General features: G+C 41.5%; 1 protein-coding gene across 3 annotated transcripts in view; it reads left to right on the plus strand.

Annotated features, from left to right (window-relative positions):
• Nucleotides 1-27665, plus strand: part of MAD1L1 (mitotic arrest deficient 1 like 1) — a 307407-nt gene that overhangs the window by 18030 nt on the left and 261712 nt on the right. For all 3 annotated transcript variants that reach the window (XM_065732905.1, XM_065732906.1, XM_065732907.1), the window contains exon 10: nt 14392-14478. In XM_065732905.1, the coding sequence (XP_065588977.1) occupies nt 14392-14478 (87 nt within the window). The remainder of the gene's footprint in view (nt 1-14391; nt 14479-27665) is intronic.

Genomic DNA, 27665 nt, shown 5'->3' on the forward strand with positions numbered 1-27665 from the left:
ATCTAACAATTGCTGTGCCTCTTTGTTGGGGAGAAATGTGCAACTATTGCAAGAGCACTTTCTAGCACGTTCTTGCTGGAATTGCTTTTGATTTCTTGCTACTTGCTTAAGCCGTCTTCCACGGATATTCTGATAGGAGTGGCATATTGGTTTCTGTGAAAGGAAGATATATTTATTGGATAGGAGGACATGGGACAATCCAGAATCTCATAAGTTACGCCCTGCTGACCGAGTTCATTTTTTCTGCTTCAGTGAAACAATCCCTGTGGTTTTGTGGTGCCCAAGATGCTGTTCAGTGAGGACTTGATATCTTCCTCATTTTTTGAAGAATGGGAGAAGTTGTGCTATCTGCCTTTGAGAGCGTGTTCAATTTAACTCAAGGAATCAGCTGTTTGTCAGCTACCTGGGGCAGGTGTTGGTGGTACTTCACAGCTCTGTTACTAGCTGAGCTCAGAGGGTGCTTTAACTGGTTATGATTTTTAACTGAGTTTTACTAGTGTTTTTGCAAATAACATTTGTCTATGTGCTTTTGGTATTCCCAGAGTTAAAAGCTCTATGGCTTCAGGTGGTTTTCTGCAAATTCATCAGCCAAGGATGATGGCATCGAGCCTGCTTTGTGACAAGCCTTTCATTTAGGTCTGATGGTTTCCAGTGCAACTTTGCCAAAGACATCATCTGCCTTCTGGAGAGCTGGCCCACTTGTCAAGGTGACAGAGCACCTATCGGCTTGCCTGCCTGCCAGTAGCTGGCAAGGAGAGATGCAATTGGTGCTTCATAATAAGTGATATATTTGGAAGGCTGGTAGAGAGAAAGAGTGAAAAAAGCACCTCTGAAATATATACTTTTGGGTAGACATAGGTCTCTAGAAAATGTGTGTGCTCCTGTCTGTATGGCTTGTCATAGCTGCTGAAGATAAACATGCCCTTTCTCTAATTCAGTCTAGTTCTTATAGCTAGGTGCTTCAAATGGTTTATTTTTATCCTTGTAAGGTATTTGTTTCCCGTGTCCTGTACTGTTCTGCTTAACCCTAGGGTGTCTGTGTGAGTATAATTTGGAGGCTACTGATTAAACCTGTAACTTTCATAGAATTATGGTATGGCTTAAGGGTTGGAAGGGATCTTAAAGATCATGTAGTTCTGATCCTCAGCCACAGGCAGGGTTGCCAGCCCGTAGATCAGGCTGCCCATGGTTCCATCCAGCCTGGCCTTGAGCCCCTCCAAGGATGGGCTCCCATCAGCCTCTCTGGGCTGCCTGTTCCAGCACCTCACCACTGTGAGCAAAAGATGTTTTCCAAACGTCTAACCTAAATCTGCCTTCTTTCAGTTTAAAGCCATTCTCCCTCGTCCTGTCACTATCAGTGTGAAAAGTTGATCCCCCTGCTGCTTCTAAGCTCCATTCAAGTACTGGATGACTGCAGGGACTTTGCAGAGCTCTGCATTGTTCCTGTACTGGGGTCTCCAGGGCTGGACCCAGTAATCCAGATGGGGCCCCAAAAGGGCAGAGACTATCACCTCCCTCTCACTGCTGGCCACTCCTCTTTTGATGCAGCCTGGAGCCAACTATTTCTGGTTTATTTTCATGATACACGTTGTTTTTCATCTATGACTTTCCCAGGCAGTGTGTGCTGTGTTGTTAGTAGTTAAATGTCAGACAAATCTGATAATAAGTGTTCAAAGATTTGCACTTCTGTACCTGAGATTGGCGATGTCTTTGACATAATCATCCACGTGTTTTCTGAGGAGCTGGTTGAGCTGATGCTTAACAGTGTATACAAAAATCCTGCATGAAGTTGAAGGACCCGACTGTGCAAATAAAGGGAGGCAGAGCTGAGGTAATTTGTGATCTTAATCTTCATCTGCCTGACTTCGGGGCATTTACCTACACAGACTTAATATTTTTCACAAGTTATTTTGTCCATATTTGCATAACCCTGTGCATTTGTGCTGCTTCAGAAGGAAGAGCAAGATAAATTCCCTATGCTAAAGCGCTATTTTGAAAAAGATTATGGGCGAAAAAGGGCAAGGTGAGGGAGCTAGGAAGTGATCATCAGTGCCGAGAGCAAGGTGAAGATGAATAGATATGAGAACTGAGGTCAAGGAGGTGCTTTGTGCTTTGAAAGTGGGCTCTGTATCTGGAGAAGCAGCAGCATGAAGGAGATGTGAAGATGTGCAGGGGCTGTAAAATGTTTATTTGTCCCTTCAGAGCTGATACATCAGAGGGACAGTTATTGGAGCTTTAAGACCCCTATCCATCTGCAGGTGTTGTCAGGGAGGGTGGGATGTTTCTAGTACGAAACTGGAACTCAGATCTGTTGCAGGAACTAAAGCACTCCGTGGGATGTGATGGAAATTATATGCGACTAGAATCGTCCTTACCACCTTGACTGAGGGATTTTGTGGTTCGTGGAGCTGTTTCTTGCTTTTCTTTCTTGATGTCTGGGAGTCACTGGGTCTGTATATGTGGTCTCCTGCGTTTTCCATCCTTTCTGTGTTGGGGGAGAGGCTTAGGAGACTTAGCTGAAATGAGAAGGAAATAGCTACCATTTCCTCCATAAACTGCTGTGCTGTTGGAGGCAGCTGGAGTGCCCAGCTTGTCTTGCTGCTGAGGAGGAGCTGCAGTTCCCTTCTGCTGAGCAGTGAGCATTGTGTCTGTTGTACAGTAATGAACTGCTTTTGTTTCCTTCAGGAATGTGCTCCGCTGTCTGGAGCATTTCCATTTACAGACAACCCTTGCCAAATTAATTTTATTTAATTATCTCCCAGAGCTAAGCTTGAATACATTTTGTGTTAAATTCACCGTTTCTCCCTCTTCTGAACGGAATGGACTTAATATCCTTGTTAAAATCTGATTAAAACTAAAATTGAGTTTTTTGAAGTCTGATTAGCCCATGAAATGGAATTTTTAAACCTAATTATGAATGGATTTGCATACATTTTGAGCACCATTGAGAAGAAAGTTGAAATATATTTATTAATGGAATCCTCTTCTACCGTCTCTTTGGGCCGTGACGACGTCAGGAGGAGGAGAGAGGAGGAGAGAAGGTGAGAGCAGAGCCCCTTCCTCTTGTGAAATATACCCTCTCCTCCTCAAATTCACCCTGGAGGTGGTTTGACTCTGCCTCATTTCTATTCCTCTCTGCTGTGCAGCCCAATTTAGGTAATTGATGGCCTTTCAGAGGGTAACTGCACAGTTGAACTGGTTTCATGTATTTAAAGCCCTTGTGCTTTCTGAGAGGAGTATGCGTGGGACAGCAACATTAGTTTCAGCTGTTATGCTCTTCCCTTTCTTTTCTGAAGTACCTGCTACAGAATCGATAGACAGCTTTCTCCCTTCTGAGGAACTGTGGTTTAATGCTTTAAGCCTGATTTAAACAAACAAACAAAAAAATGTCAGACTCTGTACATGTACGTGGGTTTTTAGGGTTATTTACTTCCATGGGTTTGAAGGGAGGGTTTCTTTGTAGGATGTATACCTCTCTCACTGCAGTCATTGTGCCCGCTCCCTTAGGATTTTTCCTGTGGTTCTCTATGGGAAAAGGAATGCCAGTGGAGGATGTATCTGTCTGTCTGAGCTCAGCTTTCAGAAGGAGGTGTAATGAGAAAAGAAATGCCAGTGCAAAGTGGTGCTGGGTTTGTGGAAGGCTCACACTGCTGGAGCTGTCAGTGTTATTTGCAGTGGTTGAGAAGATTGTCAACTTACATGAAAGGTGGAAATTGGAGGGGGAGGGGGGGAAGTGGACTTTTCTTTTTTCTTCAGCCGTGATTGCTTATCCTCTTGTCTGGGGGTCATAAAGACAGGCTGCCACAGACTCAAAGTGTAATCCAAAGTGGTTAAAGTAAGTTAATTTTTTTTAGTAAAGTAGCAGGAAAATATTAGAATTCAGTCAAGCTTAGGAAGAGGCTAACTGTGGCAGCTCTGCCCCGGTGACTTACGTTGTTTTGTGGCATAATGGCAGCTGCTTTAGTTTGTGGTAGCCCTTTTCTTCTAACTATGGAATCTTAGAATTGCTTAGATTGGAAGAACCTTAAAGATCATCCAGCTCCAACTTCTGATGTGGGCTTGGTTGCGTCCATCCAGGGATGGGGTATCCATGACTTCTCTGAGCAACCTGTAGGCCTCTCCAGCATCACATTTCTATAACTTACTGTGTGAACAGATCCCCCAGTTGCATTTAGTGTAAATGCTTTGTTACTTCCCAAAGAAGCTCAAGAAGGATGTGAGGAGTTAGGAACATCTCAGTGACCTTTTCTGCAAGCATGGAGCTGTTGAACCACAGTCACACCAGCAAGGAACTGAGCCTGGGAGCTGCACATCCTGGAGGAGTTGGGAGCAGATCTTCAGTGCTGTAGACACTGAGATGACTTCTACAACAGTGGTCTTTAATTCTTCGTTGTTACCTGGTTGGTTCTGCAAAGCCTGTTTACCAAAGAAACAGTAACTGACTGTGGTAGCCTTGTATGTTCTACTGCACAGTGTGATGAAATCAGGTCTTGGAGATAAATGTAGTTGCAAGGGAGGATGCAGAAGTGATGGGCAGCAGGAATGTTTGGTTTTCTCTTCACGGAGAGAACAGGTAGCTCTCTTCTGTAAATGCATTTAATATTTTAAAAACTGTTCATTGTTTTATTTCATTATTGCCTCCTCTAGTAGCTCCAGGCATTACAAGTGATTAAAACTTTACTGCTGTCATAAACCAAGATGATGTCAAGCTGTCTGTGACACCAACCCAGCTCTTATCTTAGTCCCAGTCGTGGGAGTCTGTGGCCAAGGTGCAGGGAGACTGTAATAGGTTCTGGCTGCCCTGAGCCCTGTGCTTGGTGCAGGCAGCTGAGCTGAAGTACTGATTTGTTGTGAGAGTGAGCTGGCAAAGGGAGAACAGTAATTGCTGAAATGCCTCTGTTTCCATCTTTAATGAGATTACACCACAGCAGTCTCACTTTCTGTGAATGTGTCTTTAAGTCTGTTTCTATTTCCTCGTGACGTGCATTATTCATTATTTATGGGTGGTGGTGATTGGTGTTTGGCTTTCACAAGGTTTATTATATGCACTTAGTACTGACTGCTTTGGCATACTCGAAGATTCGGTTATTTTCCCAGCATTTCTTCTTATGGTCATCCTTCTTCTCAGTGCTAAACCTTTCAGAGTATGTCATTTAACTCTAATTTTGGGAACAAGAGACTTGGGATTGAAGGCAGTTGGTTTTGTGGGTGGGAAGCATAGTAAGGGCTCTATTTACTTAAAACAGTGCTTATTTCCAAGGTTGAGGATGTGATTTATCATCGCTGTGAGTCAGAGGACTCAGATGTGCTTTGTATATGCAGCTTGGGAGAGCTGGATGCTGAGGAAAGAAAGCAGTTTGAGAAGAGGTGGGATTGATGTGCTCTGCCCTCTATGGAGAGTAGGGCTGATGAGACAATGATTTGTAAACTGCATTGGGATTTTGTGCCATCTTTCCCTGGCTCTAGCACTGTTATTACAATGTCACTTTTTGAGTTGTTCCTTTGTTTTAATGACTCGTGGAATCTGGTTGGTACTGGGACCATGGCGTTTCGATCTTGGTACATCTGTTAGTAGATGCGTAGAGCTGATGGGCTTCCATGAAACTTTTGGTCTGAAATGTTGTTTGTCCTTCACTTTGAACGTTAAATTTTACGGGGGGGGAAAAAAGACAATTTCTGCATTTGTTTAAAGTTTGAAAAGCTTTTTTTAGCTGAACAGTTCAAAGAGTGCATCTCGCTAATCAGAGGAATATTTGTGTGTCCCTGAGGTGGTCACACTGTTCTAATTGGGACTTGAGCTTCTTTGAAGTCCTCTTTAATCCTCCCTGAGCTGGGGGAAGGGTTTGAAGGCAGCACTGTTAATCTGAAATTTCTTCATTTTATTTACATCTATCTGGGGACCTGTGCAATTCATTTTCCTGAACTTAAGCTTGCTTGCCAGCCCTTGTGGACAGCTGGGTGAGAACTGTGCTTCGTTAAGGGAGGAGGCCAAAGTTAGGTGGTGGGGGGTGCAGCCCCCTACTTGGGGGCTTGCTGACACTGGTGCCTGAGCAATGGGCTCTGAAGGGTAGAAGTTTGGAGGTTTGGATAGTTGTTTAATTAATCAAAGCAGCCAACTTAACCTCAATTTTCTGGGAAGTGATGCAGTAGCTGAACGTAGGCTAGACTCAGTGGAAAGCTTGGATTTAAGCTTATGTCTCAGGATTAATGTATTAGTATTGCACTCATCAAAATAGTGTTGCATACTGATACTGAACCACTTTAAGTAATTTAAGAAACCAAGGCTTTAGGGTACAACTCTTGTAGCTGATAACTTTGCATGTCCTTTAAATGAGCACAAGATTAAAATTTCCTATGTTGGAGCTGAGTGAGAGATGTTTGGGTTTTTTTTTTTTTTTGGTGTCCTGAGTCAAATTGCTTAAACTTTGTCTTAATCTCCAAACTTTAGGTTTTTCTTCGGTCTGATTAGGAGAGTAAAAATCTACTCTTATCCTTAAATAAGTTATGCACGTGATGTGTCCATCCTGTCCATCAGTGGTAGCTGATGCCCTTTGGGCTGTGTTAATACAAATTGCTGCTGCCCACAATGCAAGCACCTTCCGTAGGCACTTTCTACTTTATTTGTCATCCTTTTTTTTCCATGATAAATACAATAGTTTATCAACTTGGTGTTTTCTGTTCTTTGGTAACATTTTTTTAGCATCTTGTGCTTGCTGAAACCAGGCTGTTTCACTTTCTGCTCCTGCTAGCAATGAGATATCTACTGTGAAAAGCTTTGAAATAATCCTTGATTGAGGTTTGGGTAGTTTTTAATTAATCAAAGCAGCCGACTTAACCCCAATTTTCTGTTTAAAAGAATAATGTACCAGCTGAACATCTTATCAGTATGCTCTTCTTTCTTTCCAAGACTGTAATCATAATTTCACCTGTGACTAATGTTATTGGACTATACTTTAAAAGAAAAATAGTTAAATAACTTTTATTGCAGCGTAAAGTTGCAATTTAAAGAGCCCGTTCCTGCTGTGTTACGGAAGAGGTATGTGATTGTAATCGGATATAAATAAAAATAAAATGTGGTTGTCAAATCCTACTTTATCTTAAGTGTAGCTGCAAACATGGCCGATGCTCCTACAGGGACTTGGAGGTAGACAATAATAGTATTTCCTCTTGATCAGTGTGAGGGATTTTCTGTTACTGCTGGTAAATATTAGCAGTGATAAGAGTCTGGGTAAGTATTATGATCAGTGAAGGTGCTGAAAACAATGCAAGAACTTAGATAAATCAGTATCCTGCCAGGGTTATCTCAGAGAAATGTCAGAAGAACAAGACCATCAATTCAGCAAACTCTGTTACAATAGTTAAATAAATGTATGCTGTCAGCACCCAGTCCTAGTGGCAGTATTTAACTTCTTTCTCTATCAGAGAGAAGCCCTGGTTATCTCTAAAAATGATGTCTTTCTTTGTAAATTCTGTACGTGTGGAAGTTAGGCCACAAGGGTGTGTTTGATGCATGTTTTTTTTTCTTTCCTCCTTGAAAAGGAGCTGATGTTCATTGATTTCTTGTTAGTCCAAGGATCTATGTCTTTGAGATAGTGTAGCATACTAGAATCAGTGAAGGTTCAATGAAGTGATGATAATTTCTAATGCCACCAGTTTATTTCCATTCCAGCTTTATTTGGATGCTGTCATGTTTTCTAACAGATTATTCCATTGCAACTATCCATCCCAACTTCAGCTTTGTGGGGTGCAAGTTTCTGAACTAGCTCATATCTGTAGACTTGATGTTTATAGGAAAGACTTCAGTCCAATCACTTGGGAATTTCATTTATTCCTTTCATTTTGGCTTTTAGGGTACCTTCTCAGACTCATGTGATCCCAGTAGTTGGCCTGGAATCTTCTTGAGGGTTTCTAATGAGCCTCAGCTGAATGTTGTCTCTGAAATATGACATCTTTCTATTAAGAGCTCACTTCCAATGAGAGCCTATCATCATCTTTCAGTCTCCAATTTTCAGATACTTATGGCTATTTACAATTATTCAAGTATCTTATAAATCCTAGGATACACTCCTGATAAGGATAATACGTATTCTGTTCCAGTTCTTTGGATTAGCTGGACATTATCCCCACCTTGTGAAGCTGTATTATTTCCCCTGGCAAATGGTTCCTACTGTCTTCTGTTGCTCCAGCTCTGCTGACAAATGGAAGCTACGGGGAGAGCTACCTTGGATATGTCTCCATGACATAAGCTACTTTGTGTAGTGATAAGATGTGACCAAACATGGAGAAGGGTGGAATATACAGTACTGGACGGTGCTGTCTGACTTGGAGAAGAATGATGCTGCTGTTTGGGGAATTTGCTGTTGATAGAAGGATTTTTCTCTCATCTTTCTATACAATAGTTTGAAAGCACTTCAAAGACAGTGGCTTGTGTGGATTAGTAAGTACAATAGATGTGTTAAGGTTACTTGATAACCAACAAAGGAAAAAGGGAAGACCTTAACTGTTTACTTTCTTATGCTGGAAAAATATAGGATACAGAATATTTAATAGCTTTACAGATATGCTCCATGTTTCTCGAATTATATATTAAATGGCTTATTCTTGGCTTTATAAACAGTTTCATTTTATGCAACTGTGTTAAAGATTAATTAAAATTCTTTTGTGTTGCAGCATGATTGAAATGTGGACTATTGTCCCTTTTTCTTCCTTTGGGATAAGGCATAGCAGTGCATACTGCAAGGAAGAATTGATTTCATCTCTGTCATAATACCAGAAAGATTGTTTTTATCCTCTTTTTTTTTTTATTTTTGACTTGGGAGAGTCAAGATCAGGCCGTGACAAAATAGGCTTTGATTGGTTTGTAAATGTCAAGCATAAATAATAGCTTTAGAATCGATACAGTTTTTATCCATAACTTATTCTACAGATCATTAGCTTCTGTGCAAAGCCCTGAGGAATGACAGCTGAATCCAGTGGAGAGCAAAACACGTTTTGTTCCAGTCGTAGCAGGTGGTCAGCTTCATGCCATAAGGTGAATCAGCAGAGCAATCACAGGACATCCCTGTGGGTTAGCACCACTATGAATTGATCGGTGGTCTGCTTGTTGGTTGTAAGGGCTCAGTCTCATTTATTCTATTTGTCTAGTTAACTGTCTTTTCCTCATTCATTTTTTTCTATTTAAAGCATAGGTTAGTGTTAGGTCTTAATGAAGGCTGATGTTAGTAGAAGTCTTCGGAAAAGAGCATGAGATTATTCATCCACCCCACAAAAAAAACCAAATCAGTGCTGTGGTGCTGACCTCCTGCAGCAGAGGCAGCCTGGGCTTCTGAGCAGTGTTTGGGAGCCAGAATAGTTATGTCTCACGTGTGAGCCTCCTGTTACTTTGCCTGCATGGCTGATAGTGCCTGAGTCAGGCACTGTCACTGTAAGCTCAGTGACAGCTTGAGGATATGTTTTGATGAGAAGAGAGCTGCGCTGGTTAACAGCTCTGTGTTGAAAGGTGTAATTTCAGCAAGCTGATTCAGAACTTCAGTGGCAGAAAAGGAACCAGTGGCTCCTGCTGCAGTGGTGGCAGGCAATTAGGCTTACCCTGCTGTTCTTCCCCAGTTGTACCCAGAGAAGAGCACCCTGGGAGTCTACAGTGATGATTTGGGTGAGCTGGATCCCATTTGGAAAGACAGCTTCCCATAAGCTGTACCACGTTTAATCAAACTCCAGGGAATTGCTTTTGATCATTATGGCCTCTTTTAAACCCATAAATTGCCACGTGATGCAGCCTGCAATGACCTCACTTCTGAGTCAAGATTTAGACAAACAAGCAGAAAGACAACACATTAATTTTTTGAATTTCCGAATCAATGACTGTGTAGGAAATTCCCCTCTCCTTGAGGTCTATTACAGCCCTTCACGTGGCTCCATCCAATTACGCAGCGTGTGCTAACCAAATCTCAGTGACAAGTTCTTTGCTTGCTATTAGAGCAGTGGTAGAGATGAGTAGAGTCTGGAATGTTAATGACAGCCAACTGGTAAGGTATTCCCCTCCCTCCAAGTGTTTCTGAAATGTAAATGAAACTTGAAAGATTAGTAGTTGTGATGCCATCTCTAAGTATATTAACTGGAATCCAGGACAGTTTTCTCTTTTTTATTTTTTTTTCCTTCTTCAAGCTATGGCTTGATTAGATCAATTACTAATTTTTCATTTGTTTCAAAAGAAACATCAATTAATTGTCTTTGGAATCATCAAGACACTCAAAAACACTTAAAATGCTGCTTTACAGAGAAGTTGTTCTGCTTCAAGTGGTTAATGGGGACATTTGCTTCGGTAAGAAGCAATTGAATTTGTTGATTCTTCTGCACACAAAAATGTTTCTTTTCTAAATGAAGGGAACTTGCATTCCACTCTTCACACTTTTTCCATGTGCTTTCCTTTTGTCACGGAAGTACTAAGCATGCATTTTTTGGGAGAGGAACAATGTAGGATGTACCTTGCTTTAGCTTTTTTTTTTTTTTTGACAGCTCTTAGCACCTCAGTTCAAATGAATAAAGATAAATGATTGCTCTCCAATGCATTTTAATCAAAGTGTTACAGCACACTAAATGTGTCCTAATTATCTGGGAGATGTTGAGAATTCAATTATTTTGTGAACAGTGTGTTGTAAGGATTCCTGACTGCGTGGTTCAGGATAATATAGTTTGCAATAGAAAGAGAGGAGATGGGGTGAAAACAGTAACAGATGGATGCAGCTGCCTGCAGTGGAGCTGGAGGGGGCTTTTGGGTGAGGAACGATTGTGAAACTTCACTCTCAGAACTTCCAGGTGTGGACTCCTGATCTTAGTGGCAATGTTTTCCTCCAGTGTAATGAAGAGAAACCTGAGTCTGCAACCAGGGAGGTGATATCTGCAATGGGGAGAGAGGGGGATGCTGTGAGCTAGTTTTCTCCTGCTGCTTCGGGTTGGTTTGACCTAATGAAGGACTGTTTATTGCTGAATTCTGAGAAGTCTGTATGATGTGGTTATTGTCTTCCAAAAGGCAGAGCAGGGGACTGAGCTGCTGCTGGACTTGATGATGAAGCTTAGGAAATGGGCAGCAGTCGTGTAAACCAGAGATGCTGGAGTTGAGGCTGTTCCAGAGCTCAGATATACAGAGACAGTTTGGGGGACTCGCTTCAAACATACAGAAACAGACTGCTGCAGTCATCTCACAGCCTTCCTAATCACACAGAAATATTTAAAATAACTAAAAGGCCTTTTCAGGATTCTTCTGTTGTTGTCATGTTTTTGTTCTGTGTTTGTTCTTCAGATGCTGTTGCCTTCCTCTTGAAACAGCTGAAAAAGTCCTTATGGGGAGAGGAGCATTGAAAATCTTAACTGTGCTTTTTATGTGTCATAGAGAAGCATATATGACTTTATATTTTGAAGGAGGATGTTTAAAAGAAGGAATTGGTTTGAACTGAAGATAGAGCAGTTATGCTCTCACTTCTGTGCCCAGTTCTCTTCTGCCTCTGGTCTTTGTCAGTTAATTGTGCTTGAGTGTAAAACAGTTTATGGACCCATCTAAAATGTTGTGCCGAAGATCTGGGGATGTTTTGCTTCAGTTTAACTTAGGGCACTCAGGTTTGTGTCTGAACTGTGTTCATGCTGAATTGAAGCTAGAGAAATGTTTTAAGAGACTTCTGAAAATTGATGAAGGACTAATCTAGTGAATATTGTTGATTCTTTACTTCCAAACAACCTAAAGATAAAAACCAGGGAGGAACTTAGTCCCCCCCAAAGGAATTGTCCTAATGCTAGTTTTTCTATTTAGCTTTACTTCTGCATTGTACTTCCATAGTTGAATTTTAATGCCAGGTATCCAGCTGCAATCAAATCCATTAACTTGCTGTCCGTTTTGAAACGCTTTATAGAAGCAATAAGGGGTTGACATTCTAATAAATTATAAATCAAAATCAATTTTTTGCTTTTAAAAACATTTTAATCTGCTTACTGAGTCATGGTTTAATGTTACCTCAACAGCTGATTCAGTGCATAACTGTCAGTTCATCTTGAAATGGTAATAGGTCCTCAACTAAGACAACTCAGCAGAGCTTTCTAGCAAGTGTCTGTAAGATGCTGATGGTGTGTGTTACTAAAAATATTGCAGAAGCCATTTTCCCCATTAAGTTGGGAAGTATAGCAATGGGAGCTTGAAATGTTTAGAGCAGAAAAAAAAACCAAGAAAAAACAAAAAATTTGTTTCTGAATTAGTCTTAAATGTTCTTATTTGTTTGGCTTTGATTTTTGCTTAGATGTTATTTTTGAAGGAAATAGAGTGCCAGGCTGGGGTGGTGGGGAAGAGTTCTGGCTTCCCAGGAGGGCAGAACTGGAGCCAGCAGTTCATCTGCACTTGTTGTTTGGAAACCACTTTTTATCATTTGTTCTCAGTGTTATCTTTGTAATTACATAGCACGACGTTCAGCTCTAATAACATACTGCTGCTCAATCCTGCCATTCTGTGTGGTTTCATACAGGATTTTGCACTGGTGATGCCAGCTAGGCATGTTGTGATGGTTGTGTGGTCCCCACCAATGCACTGAGAGCACACAGGGCAGTGCACAAAGCAGCAGCTTTTCCCAAAGGGGGTCTATGTGTGTTTTGTGAAGGCTGAGTTTCTAACTTCCCTTGAGTAGCAGTAGTGATGCAAGCAGTGCTGGGCAAGCGTTGCTGTCAGATTTTCTTACAGCAGACTTGGCTTTTTAATCCTTATGAAGATATTGGCTGTTTTATCGGAAAGGGATGGAGCTTTAACCAAAATTATTTGCAGCTAGCCCATTAGACACTCTCTCAAGGTCAGAATACGTTAAGTGTGGTGGGACAGAGCTCTTCTCAGTGCAGCATTATTGTCAGAAACTTACGCAGTGAGAGCTGCTCTCAGGGCTGGATGGTATATGCACTGCTCTGGGAGGTTGACCAGTACTCTTCAGACTGAAAGCCCATCTGATTTAATTGTGCCATTCTTCTACTTGGAACAGAGGAAATGCAGCTTTTGCTGAGCTGTGTTTGATCAGATTGGGAAGTAAACTCAAAGAGGTTTTGAAACCTCCTGGTAGTAAAGGTGTTTGGAAACAGGGCGTACGAGGGACATCTTTGTTCCTGCTCATGCAACAAGATTTAGTTTCACAGAAAGTTAACTCTCCTTTTAAGGAGGTTAATGCCCACAGACTTTGTTTTCTATTATATCTATGCCACTCTGCTTTTTTTTTTAAAGTGTGTAATGCCAGGAAAACATCCTCCAGAAATAAGTATAAGCCTGAAGCTGCCAATTGCTGAAACCCGGATTGGAAGCTGATTGTTGATTTGAATTGCCTAACAGATGAGGGTGATTTTTCTTTTTAATTGGAAATCTGTCAGTAGCTATCATTACTAGAAATCTGTGGCTTTTATAACACCATCTCATTTAACTATTGGATTAATTTCAGTTCTCTGGGTTCTAATACATGATGGTATGAATTTCTGAGCACATGACAACAGAACTGAGGCAAATGTACTTCTATGACCATTTGAAAAATGTGTCCAATTACTTCATTGATGCAGGGACCAAACACTTGTGCTGGGAGGAGGCATTCAGCACATCAAAAAAGAGATGCCTGATGTTATCTGCCAGAGAAATCTGCTGTATTTGGGTGAAGTTTGAGTGCCTTAGAATAATGACACTTTTCAGAGCCTGGTTGACTTGGCATTAAACTCTGCAAAGATCGTCCATGTTGAAATCAGTGTGTCTGCTTACAGCTGCTTCTTACCAGACAAAGTGTGCCCAATTCATTTCTTCATGGCTGATGTGTTTTGTTAAGTGTCTTTTGACTTTAGCAGGTGAAAGAGAATACCGTGGAAAGGGAAACATAAGTTACATGTCTTGTTGTCATCAGTACCAACACACGGTTGCATTTATCCTCACCACATCTCTAGCTTTTCTGGTTAGAAATTCTGGTGGAAAGAGAACATCTACTTCCTTTATTTAAGGAAAGAAAATCTTTGTCAGAGATCTGCTTCTTGCAGACAGAAGACAGTGAACCCAGGCTGGTTGCTGGATAGGCTTTCCTTGCGAGGTTTAAACATTTATGTTGACCACCTGCTTTGGAGAATGTTTTGCTTTTTTCTCATTCTACAGTTTTAGAGTTGGTTTATAGGTTCAAGTGAACACTGAGTTGGATTACAGCATACACTAATGGCTTTAATTCAACTGGCTTTGTTATGTTGGTCAGGATGCAACCCTGTTATCCTGAGAAACTGCAGCAGCTTGAGCTGGTGAAGTTTCTGTATCTGCTTTTGGTTAAGACGTTTCTCTTGATCATAAATGGGATGTAGTCTTTCAATCAATGATTTCTTAAAAGTGTCTGTTTTGTTTTAATTGTCTAGGACACCCGATGATCTCTCAAGGCAAATTGTGGCCTTGCTGCAAAGGGAGCTTGTGCTGAAAGAGCAGAACTCCACCATCACTAACAGGTAAGTGATGCCAGTTGTGGATGTTGGGTAGCAAGATGCTGCCGTGTTAAATCATGTGGAAAGAAAATAAAGACTTCAGACTATGAGAATGGCTCTTCAGATTTCCCTGCTGCTCTGAAGAGCTTTCCATGCTGTTTCCAGTTCTTCCCCATGTTGATGAAGAGTTTTATTTTTCCTTATGTAAATCCTTGCAGAACGAAAAAGACTAAATGTGGGAGGATGTGGTGAAGAGTTTATCCAGCTTTATTTTATAAGCTGGAGTGCTTGTAAGAGAAGATAAGCAGCTTTCCCAGACCACCACATTTGGAAAGAGAATGTCACAGAAATATGTGCAAAGCAGAGATCCTTGGGTAGAAGGGCAGTAAGAGCTCTGTAATTTGGAGGACTGTAATTTGCCTGCTTAGAGTTTGTGTAGATGGTGTTGGATGAGCATGTTTGTAGTTTTGGTGACAAAATGCTGCTGGTTTATAGAGCAGAGATATTTATGTGAAACTGGAGGGTGTCTGAGCCTCTGTCCTGATATGAAGGGAGAATCTCCTGGAGGAATTGAATTTGTCAGCCAGAGTTTTACTTCCCAGACTGCATTGGTTGCACACAGTGTTTAACATGATTCCATAATGTGCCCGAAAGTGCTTCTCACCCTCAGTGCGTGCATTTTTTCTTCCCTGTTGTCTCTTCCTGTTTGAAAGCAATACCTCCATCTTTCAAAATGGTTCTTGGGCTGTTGGCATTGCCGAGGTGTTAGCTGCCCTAAGCAGAAGAGGCATGGCCACTTTCCACCTGGTGTGAATATGTTAAATATAAAGCAGGCATTGTGTAATTGAGCTCTGGGCAAGTGCTTTTATTTGTCTTGGGCTGCATTTGCTTACATGTCTCCTGAGGTATGTGGTAGATTTTGGTTCAAGAGATGATCATAATATGGTCTCTGCTTTGCTGATGATGGGCAGAATTCAAGCTGGGTGTTAAAAGCTTTATGTGTGCTGCTACTATTAACAAAAGTGCTTAGTCAGTTGTAAAACTGTTAGCCAAGTGTAAACTCCCATGAGTGCAGCTAGCCAAATTGTTTGCTTTTGCAAAGACAGTCACTAATATTGGAGGAGAAAGGGAAGGCATTTAATGTATTACAGGTGCACCCAGCAAATCTCCCAAAGTCATAATTGAGCAAATGAAAGAGCAGTGGTAATGTTTTGCTGTTTTTCTTCCCCCACCCCCACCTTTCCCACAGTCTGCTACTCACAGGCTGTCAGAGCAATGCTTTTTCTAAATTTATTAATGGCCAAAGGGAATCATCTGTTGAAAAAGCAGTCTTTTGGTGGTGTCTGTTCATGCTGGAGGTAATTGTGCCAATTGAGTTTAAAAATAAAAACATGATCAAGATTACTTTTTGATTTCAAGTGAAATGGGCTGTAAAGCTGCTTAAATTAAAATTGTAGTGTTTTCTTGATGAAATGCTCTGTGTGTCATTTCCAAAACTAACAATTTCAGCTTTCTTCTGTCACATACCTTATTCTGTCTTAAAGTGTAGGCAATAAGATACAGTTTTTAAAACCTTTCATTACAGATGATTTGGAAGTTCCCAAGAGAAGGTCTTGAGTCTCTGGAAATAGACTTGTTAAGGAAGCAAATCTAATTTTCTCTTTTGCCTTGAAATGACATCCAGATTCAGCCGATGGTTTTCTTTTATTTGTTTCATAATTGTGTGTGGAGTGGACTCTGTATTACAGTGACTCAGTGTGACCATGACTCCCTCTAGTGATTGAGCCCAGCAGTTATTCAGCTTTCTATTGTTTTCTCTGTAACTTCTTTAGCCCCGAGCTGATATGTTCTGTCTTCAGTACTGATGGTTCTGTGCTTCGTTTATAAATAGTTGGTGGTTATTTGTGTACAGAGCAATGTGCAAAAGGAATTTTGCCTATCATATTAAGCTTTGATTAAACTTCTCCATTAAAATTAATGATTTGGTAGCTACTTGGAAACATCATCAGAAGTTGGCATCTTGAGTTTATTTCTGACATTAAAGCAGAGAATCAAAGATAGTTCTGGGTTACCTCTTGCTGCCGTGCAAAGCTCAATGTTCAGTAGAAGAAATGAGTGATGTTAGAGACTGTCCATGACAGTTCAGTCTGCCTTTATTTTTCCCCTTAGAGCACTTGCAGTAGGAAAGGATGGGATGTCATGTCCAGGTCACTGTTGGTGAGCAGACTCACTTGCTGATCCTTTAACCCTTTTTCTCAAATAACAGGAATGGAGGCTGTGTGCAGTGAGTGAGTGGTGTTTCTGGTCATTAAGGAGCTCTAAGGCATAGGCAGAGGAGGGCCTGGTATGGTACTTTGCAAGCTGGATATTCTGTCTTTACAGTGTGGTTGTCTGTCTTCATTTTAATTGCTAGTGACACGATCTTACCTACATTTCTTACTGGGTGTGGTGAGCATTTGCTTGGTCCTATTTGTGTCACAGCCTGATGAGGAGTCCTCAGTTTCTATTTGATAAAAGGAGATGTTTGATGGTGAGACAGGAGTTTATTGCTAATGTGGCCAAATGTGAGCAAGATTTGACTTCAGAAAACAAGGCAGGCTTGGAAAAGGTGACACAAGGGATCAGATTGCTATGCCAGGTCCCCTCTAAAACTAGAGACAGATGTGTAGCTGAGCAGCTTCATTGTGTGCCTTGGGTGATCTAGAATGGTTATGGCATGCAATCATTCTGGTACCATGTTTCCCATCGGGCATATGGCTTCATTAAACAGACTGAATTTCATGGTTGCTAATGGATTGCCAGTGGTCTCTCATTGTCCTTGTGCAACACTGACACTGGACTGATAACAGTGTGTAGAATACAAGGCAACATGAAGTCAGTGCTTCAAACTGAATGAAGGGCATCTGAAGAAAGGGAGAGAAGCACTAAATCTTTGATCCTGACATTGGGATCTTAGAGCTGATAGTTTATTCCTGTCACCTAGTGTCAGAAAGCCAGCAGTGAGTTTTGACGTATAGTTTTATTTGTGAAAAGGGATATTTAGGACGTGTTTGAAATGATATTTTCCTTCTCCAAGCACTCGCAGAGTTCTCTTAAGAGGGATGGTTGTTTACACCTTTATTCGTGTAAATCACATAGAGCTGACTTACCCAAACAGCCTGCTCTGTGTGTTATCGCTTACAAATGAAATAAAAACCCAAACCATTGAAGGATAGGGAATGGAGATTGCAAACTGAAGAGAAAATGTTTTTAAGAGAGGCAGCGGGGACTTTTTTTTCCAAGCAGAAAAGTCAATGAGTGAGTAATAATAAGATTGGAGCTATCCGTCTCCATAAGTGCTGCTAGCTCAGAGGTGTGCTGTAAATCCACTGCCCATCTTCTGCTCTCCTTGGTTGTCCCAAGGAGTGTCAGTCACAGACACAGATGGAGCCCTTCAGCCTTTTCTCCCCTAATCTTCTGGAAAGTTGGGCACAAGTTTAATTGCAGTGAAGTGTCTTTTATCTGACAGCGAGAGGAGTGCTGGCTTTTTGATTGGCTTTATGAGTTATTTTGTGATCACAAGGAGCACTTAATGTCTAACACAGGACAAGGCAGGGATTTTTTTTGTGCAACTATATGGCACGTTGCACCTTGATTCATATGTGGGGATGTGTGTGTATCTAACACCAGGCAAATGTTTGTTCGTAATGCTTCAGGGCAATGTCAACTGCTGGCAGGTTCTGCATTCAGTTGGAGTAATATCATGAAGAAATGACTAGTGGGTATTGCTCTTTCTTCTCTTCAAAGCGAATCTTTCATGCATTCTTTTTGTACTGGGAAGTAGTTGATAGCATCCCATTGAGTGACCTATCTCTGCAAATAAACTTATTCAAACAGCAAGCTTCCAGGCAACATCTGGCTCTTCACAATAATTGAGTAGATATAAAGCTTCCATTATTCCCTAGTGCAGTAGTTACTGTAGCAGAAAATAGGAAGACAAAGTAACTTAGTCAAGACATTGACTTCTTACTCTCAGTTCTAAAAATGTGGGATTTTTGCTGCTCATGGTGTGCCATTTTTAGCCCAATTTCCTGATCAAGTGAGGCAGCGTGGCTTATTACTGTGCTTTGCATGTGACTTTCTGTGCCTAGTCTATTGAAATGGCAAGTTGTCTTCTGTCAAGTCTGGGAGGTGGTACAGATCCCCAGAATAAAAAAAAATCTCATCCAGCTACAGCAGGGGCATCTCTTTGCTGCAGTGTGAGGCTATCCCCTCCTAGCTCTCAGAGCCCTGCAAGCAAAATGCTAGTTTGTATGGCAAATGGAAGTCCAGTGAGTAGGTGCTCACCATTGGAGAGAGAAGTCTATATAGGAAGCAGGGCAGCGTTGGATCTGGAACTCGAGGAATTGCTCTCTTGTTCTGTTTAAAAGCAGTTCTATAGAGAGAACCTAAAGAGCAGTCTCCGGGGAGCAGATGTAGCTATAATTTTACATCTTTTCAGCCTAGAGCTCTGTGGAGAATGTGGCGTGCAAACCTGGTGGAAACAGGAGTACTTGGTTTCTCACTTTTCATTTGGCTGTGCTTCTCGGAGACCAGAACGTTCAAGGAGGGTCTGCAAAGCACATCTCTTCAGTGCTCTGGTTGCTTTTAATGATTAAAACATTGCAAAAGCTATTTAACTCTTTTTTTTTTTATTCCTTCTTGCTCCAGGGTTGTGATTGACTGTTGGTGTTCACGCTAGCATCCCTGTTGTTCGCACATCTTCCTATTACTAGAATAAGCTTTTATTTGTTAGTGCTCCTCTGGAGATGCTGATTAAACATTCCCTCGGGTGTCCAGGTAGTGATTCATGTTATTGACCAGAAAAAATGTCTAAAATAAACAGTTAATGTGATAGGTAAACGTGAATTCTGTAGGTTTTTGCTAGCTGCTGTGAAGCAGGGTCTGTTCAGATAGAGAAATCTCCTTGGCTGGGCTGTGTCACTCGGTTGATTGTATCTGCATGTAAAATCAGTTCAGCCCTGTGGTTGATGACCTGTTTAACAACTTCCCATCCAGACTGTGTCAGTGCCAGCACGTGCTGTCTTCAGGCTGCTGTTATTGAGGTCTTTATTATATATTTTCATTTCAGTATTGTTTGTGCTTATGCACGTGGGTGTGTGGAGGTGTTGTGCAGTAATTGGAAGCTCTGTACTGACTGCTGGAGGGAGCAGGCGTTCCAGATACAAATATTTCTCCTCTTATCAAAGTTCTATCACATGTACAAGAGACCTGCTGCTGGGGAAGTTGAATCAAAACAGAAACCAAACTGCCTTGTCTTTTTTAGCTGTGTAAGGCAAAAAGAAAAAACCCCAAACTTGTCATAAATTAGCCAGCCCCCCTCCCCACCAAAAAAGCAGCTTTCTTTCACTGCTCTGAAAGTTAAATGACTAATGTGCATAATTTATTTGAGCATCTGTGCTAAAAACTTGCATACCAAGTTTTAGTTCAATGTGATCAACAATGGCGAAAATTAGGATTTATCATGGAAATGCTGACGGATGTGAACATGTGTAGGCTAAACCGGTGCCTGACAAACCTTCTTATTGTGCGATGCTAATGGTGAAATGCGTGGTCTTTCCCCCCCCACCCCGCTGTAATTGCATTCCCCCCCCCCTCTGTCTGCTTAATTTTCCCCTTTTCAAATGTGGTGACTTCGTGTTTGGATTCCTGTTTTATTTCCTTCCTGGGGTCTGCATAAATCCTCCCGAGCAGTGTAGCAGTAGCGAGCGGGGGACGGAAGGTGGTGCCGGCATCCTTGCGCTGCTCTCTGCATCCCCTCCTCCCGCTCCGCCTGCGCAGCCAGGCTGCTGTCACACCAGGCTTATAAATTCTGGAGCCAATTAGCTAAAGAATGTTGCGAGTGGAAAGGGAAGAAAGAAAAAGCTGCAGGATGGCTCGATGTGAATGTGTCTGTCTCAGAAGCTCTTCCCTCGGGGAGCTCTTCCTCGCAGTGCAGCTCGGGGTGTTGGGTGCTCCCGAGGTGTCTGCTTGGGGGGAGAGTTTGGTTTGGAGGAGTTGAGCAAAGGGAAAAGAAGTGAGGCTTCTTAGGAAGCTGTGCTGATGGCATGAGGCTGCTGCTAAGCAGGCAGGGCTCCCTAAGGGCTGCTTGGGCCCGGGCAGGGCACTGCTCTGGCTTTTCCACCTTTCTCCAGGGGCCCTCCTGTTGAAGCCAGTTTCTTTTTTGTGTGTGTGAGGCTGTTGCATCCCAGCCCATGAGAGGAGCTGATGTTCTGTTATTCCCAGTTTTTAGTTGACTCTTTTTCCTGCTTCTCCCTCCAATTCATTCAGAAGCCTACTTTTTTTTTTTTTGTCATTTTCTTTCAAGATTTATCCATAGAAATAGAGGAAGAAAGGCTTCTTAAAGCAGTCAGTGCAGTCTCTGGGAGAGAAAAATAGAGAGGTGAGGGAAAAACAGAGATTTCTGGTCTTGCTAGCCAAGATGGAGCCCTTGCTCCATCCTGCTTCCTTCTCTGCATGTTTTTAACCAAAGATTGGCATCCGACTCAGTTATAGTTTTAGTGGTGGTTTGGGGTATTTTCAATACTTGGCTGTACCAGAAGGACCAGATCTGACATCTGGAAAGGGCCCTTTGGGGCTGTGTGGTTGGTCAGAAGTCTTAGAAACTGGGCTTTAAGAGAGTTCAGAATGGTGCTGTAGCAACATGTAAGTTCCTTTCTGTCATATTTTATGTATGTGCTGCTTTTTTGCACATTTTCAATATTTAAAACAATGTTCACATATTCATAAGTTGTAAAATAATGTTCTCACTGTTAAGATGTGGAAATTAGTTTAAAAACAACAACAACAACAAAACCTCCAACTTTCCTTTCATCCAAGCAACAGAAACTCAATTCTTGTGGGTGAAATAACCACTGAAGAGGCTTTCTGTTTCTCAGCCAGAAAAAGCTTTTGAAATATTCATTGAAATATACCAAATTATGTCCCTTTCTGGCTGTACAAATAAGGGATTATCAGATCTAGCCTATGACATTTGCAATACATAGAGTCCGAAGTATGTAATAATAAGAGTGTATGTTTTAAGAAAATACCTTGATATTTTTGTGTTGTTTTGAAATGAGACTACTAACAAAGTATTGCATATCCATGGATTAGACAAATGCAAGAAATGCCTCTCTTCTTGCAGCTTATGGTGGAGATAAACATTGTCATCAGGGCAGTGCATTAATTGATAGTTGGAAACCAGATGTGTATTGCATATGATGATATCTTATCTATTGAAAGAGCAAGTCTGCAGTCACTTCTTGTGTAACTGTGAGTATGGAGCAGTGCTGCTTGCATCTCCTTTTGTTAAAAGAATCTGAATCCTGTGCCATCAAGGATATAATTGGCACACAAGCTGTCTGGCTGCATTACTCTCCCAGTGTATGGAGTGAGCTTGCTCATCTGGGTCTTATGCCTTGACTTTTCATTCTGGGAATCATGTAGTGGCGTAAGAATTGGAGCTGGTTGAAATCAGAGTGTGTTTTGATCATTCAGAGAAGAATCAGCAAAGCAAGGTTTGTAAGGAGAAGTTGTACCTTTCATTAGACCAACTGATAAGATTAGAGGGACGTGTTTGGGCACACGGCCAATGCTCAGATCTGATACAGATGCAGAAGCCTTCAAGCTAAATATGGGTTGAGAACAATTGCTCTGAGTTTAACTTGATTAGACAATTTGAGAGAGAAAATAGTGGGCATGTGTGAGATGGAGGGGATGTCAGAAGAGGTGAAGAAAACACTGTTAGCATCTATGAGAAGCTCTCTAAGTTCTGATGCGTGACCAGGTATATATACTTTGATAACACAGATTGTTAATAGTGTGAACTTCCTCCACACAGAAGGAGCTTAGAAGCAGATACAGTGTCTGTTGTGTTTTTGCTGGGGGCATACACCATGAATACTGTGATTCATTGACTCAGCACTAATATGTCCAACTTGCAATTAAGGGGCTAGAGCTTCAATTTTATATTAACCAAAAATATTATTTTCTGTACTGTCAATAAAATGGTGTTATCATATTGTTTGACTTATCTCCACTGGGCAGTCAGCTCCAGCAGCAAGTCTGAACCTGCTCTCACAATGACTGTTGAATGAATGTGGCTCCATTTGTCCAGATGTGTTTGAGGATAAAGCATGCTTCCTGAGATGCAGTATTTCTGCTTCTGGTGCTTGTGGGTACTGCAGGCTGTGCTGATGCTGGCAGTCCAGCTATTGATATCAGCTGGGATGGGGTGTTGGCTTTTGTGGCCAAATCTGTTGTCAGTTTTGAATAACTGCTCGGACTTAATAGGACAGAACTTGTTTCTTTTAGTAAATAGGACACATGCATATATTTATATGTATATTTTTGCAGTGCACATGCTGGTTAGCAGCACTGTTACGTAGTATGGTGGTAAGTCTTTAAATGGCCTATTTTATAGTGACATAGTTTCTTCCAGCAGTACATTTGTTCTTCCTTCCCACCCCCCTGATGACATCCAAAGGGAAAAAAATGCTGATAATAAGAACTGTGATTGTAACAACAAAAAAAAAGCAATAGTAAGATAACCAGGGGCAAAGTGTTGCCTAAAAAATTCTTGATGTTTTTAAGCTAATTGCATTTTATATTGCCAATGACCTTTTGGAAACCTTCTTTTGCGTGGATAGCAGATGCCTCCAGAGAAAATGCTTTCATACAAAGAGAAAATGCGTTCCAGTCATCTCCTCAAACCAGGGCACAGTTCTTCTGTGTAGAACGTGCTGCTTTCTGAAGGAACTTTGTAGAGCATCTCTTCTGAGTGGCTGAGAGCTGTTTCTGAGGGAATAACACCTAGACTGGGTTGTCTTACAGGGTTTCTTCTTGAAGGTGGGACTTGTGTATAGACAGTGGCATGGGGACATTTTTGGGCATATAGAACAAGTGCTCATTAATATTTTAAGTCAGAGAAAACTTGAAATTCATGCCAGCTCCCTTGGGAAATTTGTGGTTCAGTGGCAAACTTGTGAATGAGATCGTTTCAAATGTTCCTGCAAGTGTAAAGCGGCTATTTCTCAGTTCTTGCAAGATTTTAATAGGATTTTTTTCCTTTGTCTTAAGATAACTTACCACTTCCTTAAAAGAATATATATGTAGGAGAGAAAGGGTGAAGGTTCAGTAGTTTCTCTGTCCTCAGGAGACTGCTATCCAGCTCTTGAATGAGAAATGAATGAGAGAGAGGATGGGAGCAGCTCTCCTGGATGCTGTAGCTGTCATTGAGGCTGGCAGAAGTTAGTGTCCTTCTCCTTGTAAACCCAGCAGTCCTGGTCGGACATCATCAGACTTCATTGGTTTTGATGTTTTAAAAATAAAGTGAATGGCTTTGATTGACATCTTCTGTTAACATGTACAGACCTCAAAGAAGTTCCTCTTGTCTGTAAAGAGCTGAATCAAGTCAAGGAGTCAGTGCGGGTGCTACCACGTTTGATCAGTCAGGCTGCTTTTTTGATTCCTTTTTTTCCCCACAGTACTTATAAGAAGTTCCTTCTCTTCCAGCTTTGTTGCTTTGAAGGATGAGAGCATCATCGTCTCTGCTGCAAGATGTTAACCTATGCTCTAGGAATGTGCTGTTCAGAGTAGTGCTTTGGAACTCGTGGATTTAACCTCAAAATGAGGTGTTTTTTATTAACCGTGCCTCCAAATACAAAAATTCATTGTAGCAGAAACAATTAGCAAAGTAAAGCTGGCTGTATCCAGTCCACTTCCTTTTGTTTGGCTCAGATGTGAGTCTTTTTAACCAACCAACCTTCCAAATCACCATCTGTCTAGAAAAAAAGTGGTTTTTATTATTTAAGAGGGAAGAATCGGAGACTTCATAAAACCCATGACACTCCTGACTTTTACTGATACAGAAATCACTTATGTATTCTCATTCTGGGATTTATAGAACCGTGTACTCCTGGCTGTGTCAGGAGAGACTTACATGCATTTCTGGTGGGGTGCAGGAAACTGGAGAGAGCAGTAGGAGTAGGGCAGACAGAACAGGACTTCTAAAACTGTCTTTTTCTGGGAGGAGGCTGATGCTTGTGTGGCTGCGTATTTACTCTCTGCAGCCTGAGGAACTGCTATCTGTGCCATTTCTGAGTGTGCAAGGGTATGGGTTGCTGCTTAAGCTGTCTCATGTGGTGCTTCTGTAAAGCATTGGAGCTGGGTCAGGGCAACAGGACGGGGATGGGGTTGGAGCTGAGAGGCCAGTGTTAAGTCTGGGCTGCAGAAGCGTTCAAAACTCAGCGTACCTTCAGAAGCAGCTGAAGCACAAAACTTGTGTGGCTTTGAGCAAGTCAGTGATCTGTCCTGGCTTGTAGAAGTGATCATGAACAAGGCTTATGGTAAAACTTAATAAAAACTGTGTTTGTTGCTGCTTGTGCAGTGCTTTCCTAAAAATGCTGTTCTTATCATTGGCAGCTCCTGAACGTTTTTGCCTCTGCCCCAAACACGCTCTCCACATGTTGTCATTCTGCTTCATATTATGTTACAAAGCAGTTACTTTTTTCTATATGCTTCCATCAGCTCCGTGTCCCATTGATGAAACAGCATCCCATTAAGAAAACTGTGGGAGTCCTCCAAAGTGGCAGAAGAACCCAGCAGTGTTTTATGGCTCTGGAATAGATGACTGTGTGTGATGCCCTGCCATAGGCTTCTGCATGCTTTGTGCGTGTTGGAGCAGCAGAGGATAGGAACAGTCGTGAGAATAGTTTTGTTTTTGCACCTTGACAAGAATCTGTCACCACAAGCTAAGTTCTGCATCAGTGGGAATGTACAGCTTTGCCTCACGTGCCGTGATGGCAGATAGCATGAATGAGAGGGTAGGTAAGACAGGGTGAGAGAGAGAGCACTCTAAAAATCATGTTCTAACTCCATCTTCTGCAGAAAAGGGGTGGAGTGTGAAGGGGAGAGAGAAAGCACGTCACTACAGCAAAACCAGCTGCAGCTGAGCAAAGCCTTGTGTGAGAGATGAGTAAATCATCAATATTTCAGGTCGCTACTTTTATAAAGCAATGTTAGAAAGCGAGAGTGAGAACCTGAGGAAACAATGCAGAAGAGTGAATGTCTGTGTGCTAATGTCCCTCGAGCCCCTAGTTGGTAGGAGGAAAGGTTGTTTGAATTTTAAATGGATTTAAATTCCTTTTCATTTTGCAGTCTTTGCTGTTCTGTATATATTGTCCCTGGAAAGTGAGCAGAGAATAAGACTCCTGTATTTTCATCCTTGGCTGATTTTATTGTTCTCCTATATTTTTCAGCTGTAAATGCTGCAGACTTTATTACATTTAAACTGGTTTTAATGTAGTAGGTCATAAAACCTAAGAAATGAGAGGTAGTGTCCACTGCACTGGTGTTTTTAGAGCAGAGAAGAAAATGCTTGGGAGTCACTGAAAGGCTTAAACTGAAACTCCAGGATCATCTTAGTGAAGACAGTTCAGAAATAAAAAAAACCTGTCACAGCTGAGAATGAATTTCATTGTTTAAAAAAATTCCTCCTTCTCCTTTCATCTGAATATCTGGTTTATGCTTTGAGACATCAGCTCAGGTCTGAAGAGAGAAGAGAGGCTGTTTCATAGACAGGTTCAGCAAGTTCTAACATATGGTGTAGTCACACGTGTGTTATATGTTATAGCTGAGACCCTTTGGGACTGACTGCTCATTCTTAACCAAGAGCATGGGAAGGAGCTGTCACTGTAAATTCCGAGCTGTGAGAGAGACATGCATGTACAGGTGCTATTCCTGCAAGCTCTAAGCCACTTATGATGAGGATTTTGCTGCTTTTCCAAGTGGAGCCAAATGGTGAAAACTGCTGGAAGTTTGTCTGTGCCTTCCTGCCTTGCTTCTGAAAGAGGCCCTTCTCAGGGGAGGGGCATCAATAGGTTGGGGCTCTCCCTGAGCCAGGGCTGGGTTACAAACGTTGAGTTTATAAGCAATTCTACTCTTAATTTCAGTTAGTTTTTCTGCTATGATATATATATGATCCCTCCTTCTAGAGATTTCATCCCTCTGCTTCAGGAAGTCTGTTACCTCCCCTGCACTGTAAAACTAAAATAGCTTGAGAAGAGAGATAGTTACTGGCATGTGGTTTCATGGGTTTTTTTTTGACACTTCTTAACAGTTGAATATATGGCTTTGAAGCTTCCTTCAGGGAGGGGAACGCTTGGTCTCTGTGATCTCCACATGGGTCAGAACTTCGTTTAATACCTCTTGACATTAAAGCTGCTCAAGAAGTGGTGCTTGTGGTGGTGTCTGTTAGTTTAATTCACTGATTTCGCCACAGCTTAGTGGATATTAAATGTTTTTGTAAAATATTTATGATGATTTCTGCGTCATCTGCCAACTAATGCAAGTCACAAACCTTTATCTCTTAGCAGCAACTTTGTACCAAGCTGTGCGTTCAACACAGAGATGGAGCCACAGAGGGGCTGGAGGCAGACCAGGACTTCTTGGAGCCTTCACCATCAGAACAGGGAAATATTAAAACAAGGCCTTTAGTAGCAGTTGGTTAACACATGTTTTAAAACTGACATTTCATTATTTTGCAAGTTGTTCACGAATGGGCAATTAGAGCTAGTTCTGTTTTTCTAGAACTTAGTTCCTAGGACTGCTTTAAGCTTGGTGTCTGCAAAGGCACAGTCGATGTGTCAGGGTCCTGTCCACAGGCATAAGGGTGAAAATGGCTCTACAGGCTGCCAGTAATCTTCATGATTAAATAAAAGCCTGCTTTATGTTTGTGCGAATGGTTTAATGGTCATACAACATGGACACAGAACAGCATTAAGTACACTTATTCTAATAATTGTATTATTGCATCCATTTAATCATTCTGGAAGCCAGCTCAGAATGTGCCATTTTATTAAGGTTCTCCTTTATAAGAAAAATGTGCAAATTGGTTCTGGATGTGGATTTTCACTATCTCAGGATCTGGTAATTTAGAAAAAAACCCCTAAGTTTTGTAAGAGATTTGATAACAGCAGCCCACTTGTATTATGTAGCTTCTTTTCTTTAAAGTGAATGCAACACTGTCACGCAGAAAAACATTCAGCTTTTTCTCATGGTGCTTCAGACATTCTTCTGCATGCAGGTGTTGTTAAGGTTTCTACTCTTATGTTAGAGATACTTCTGAAATAGAGGATGGTAGGCTTATGTGTCCGGATAGACCTGTCTTCAAATAGTTGCATAATGTAGAA

This window comes from Cyrtonyx montezumae, unplaced genomic scaffold (genome assembly GCF_038088225.1).
Source record: "Cyrtonyx montezumae isolate F1298 unplaced genomic scaffold, pur_monq_1.0 scaffold_16, whole genome shotgun sequence".
Lineage (NCBI taxonomy): Eukaryota > Metazoa > Chordata > Aves > Galliformes > Odontophoridae > Cyrtonyx > Cyrtonyx montezumae.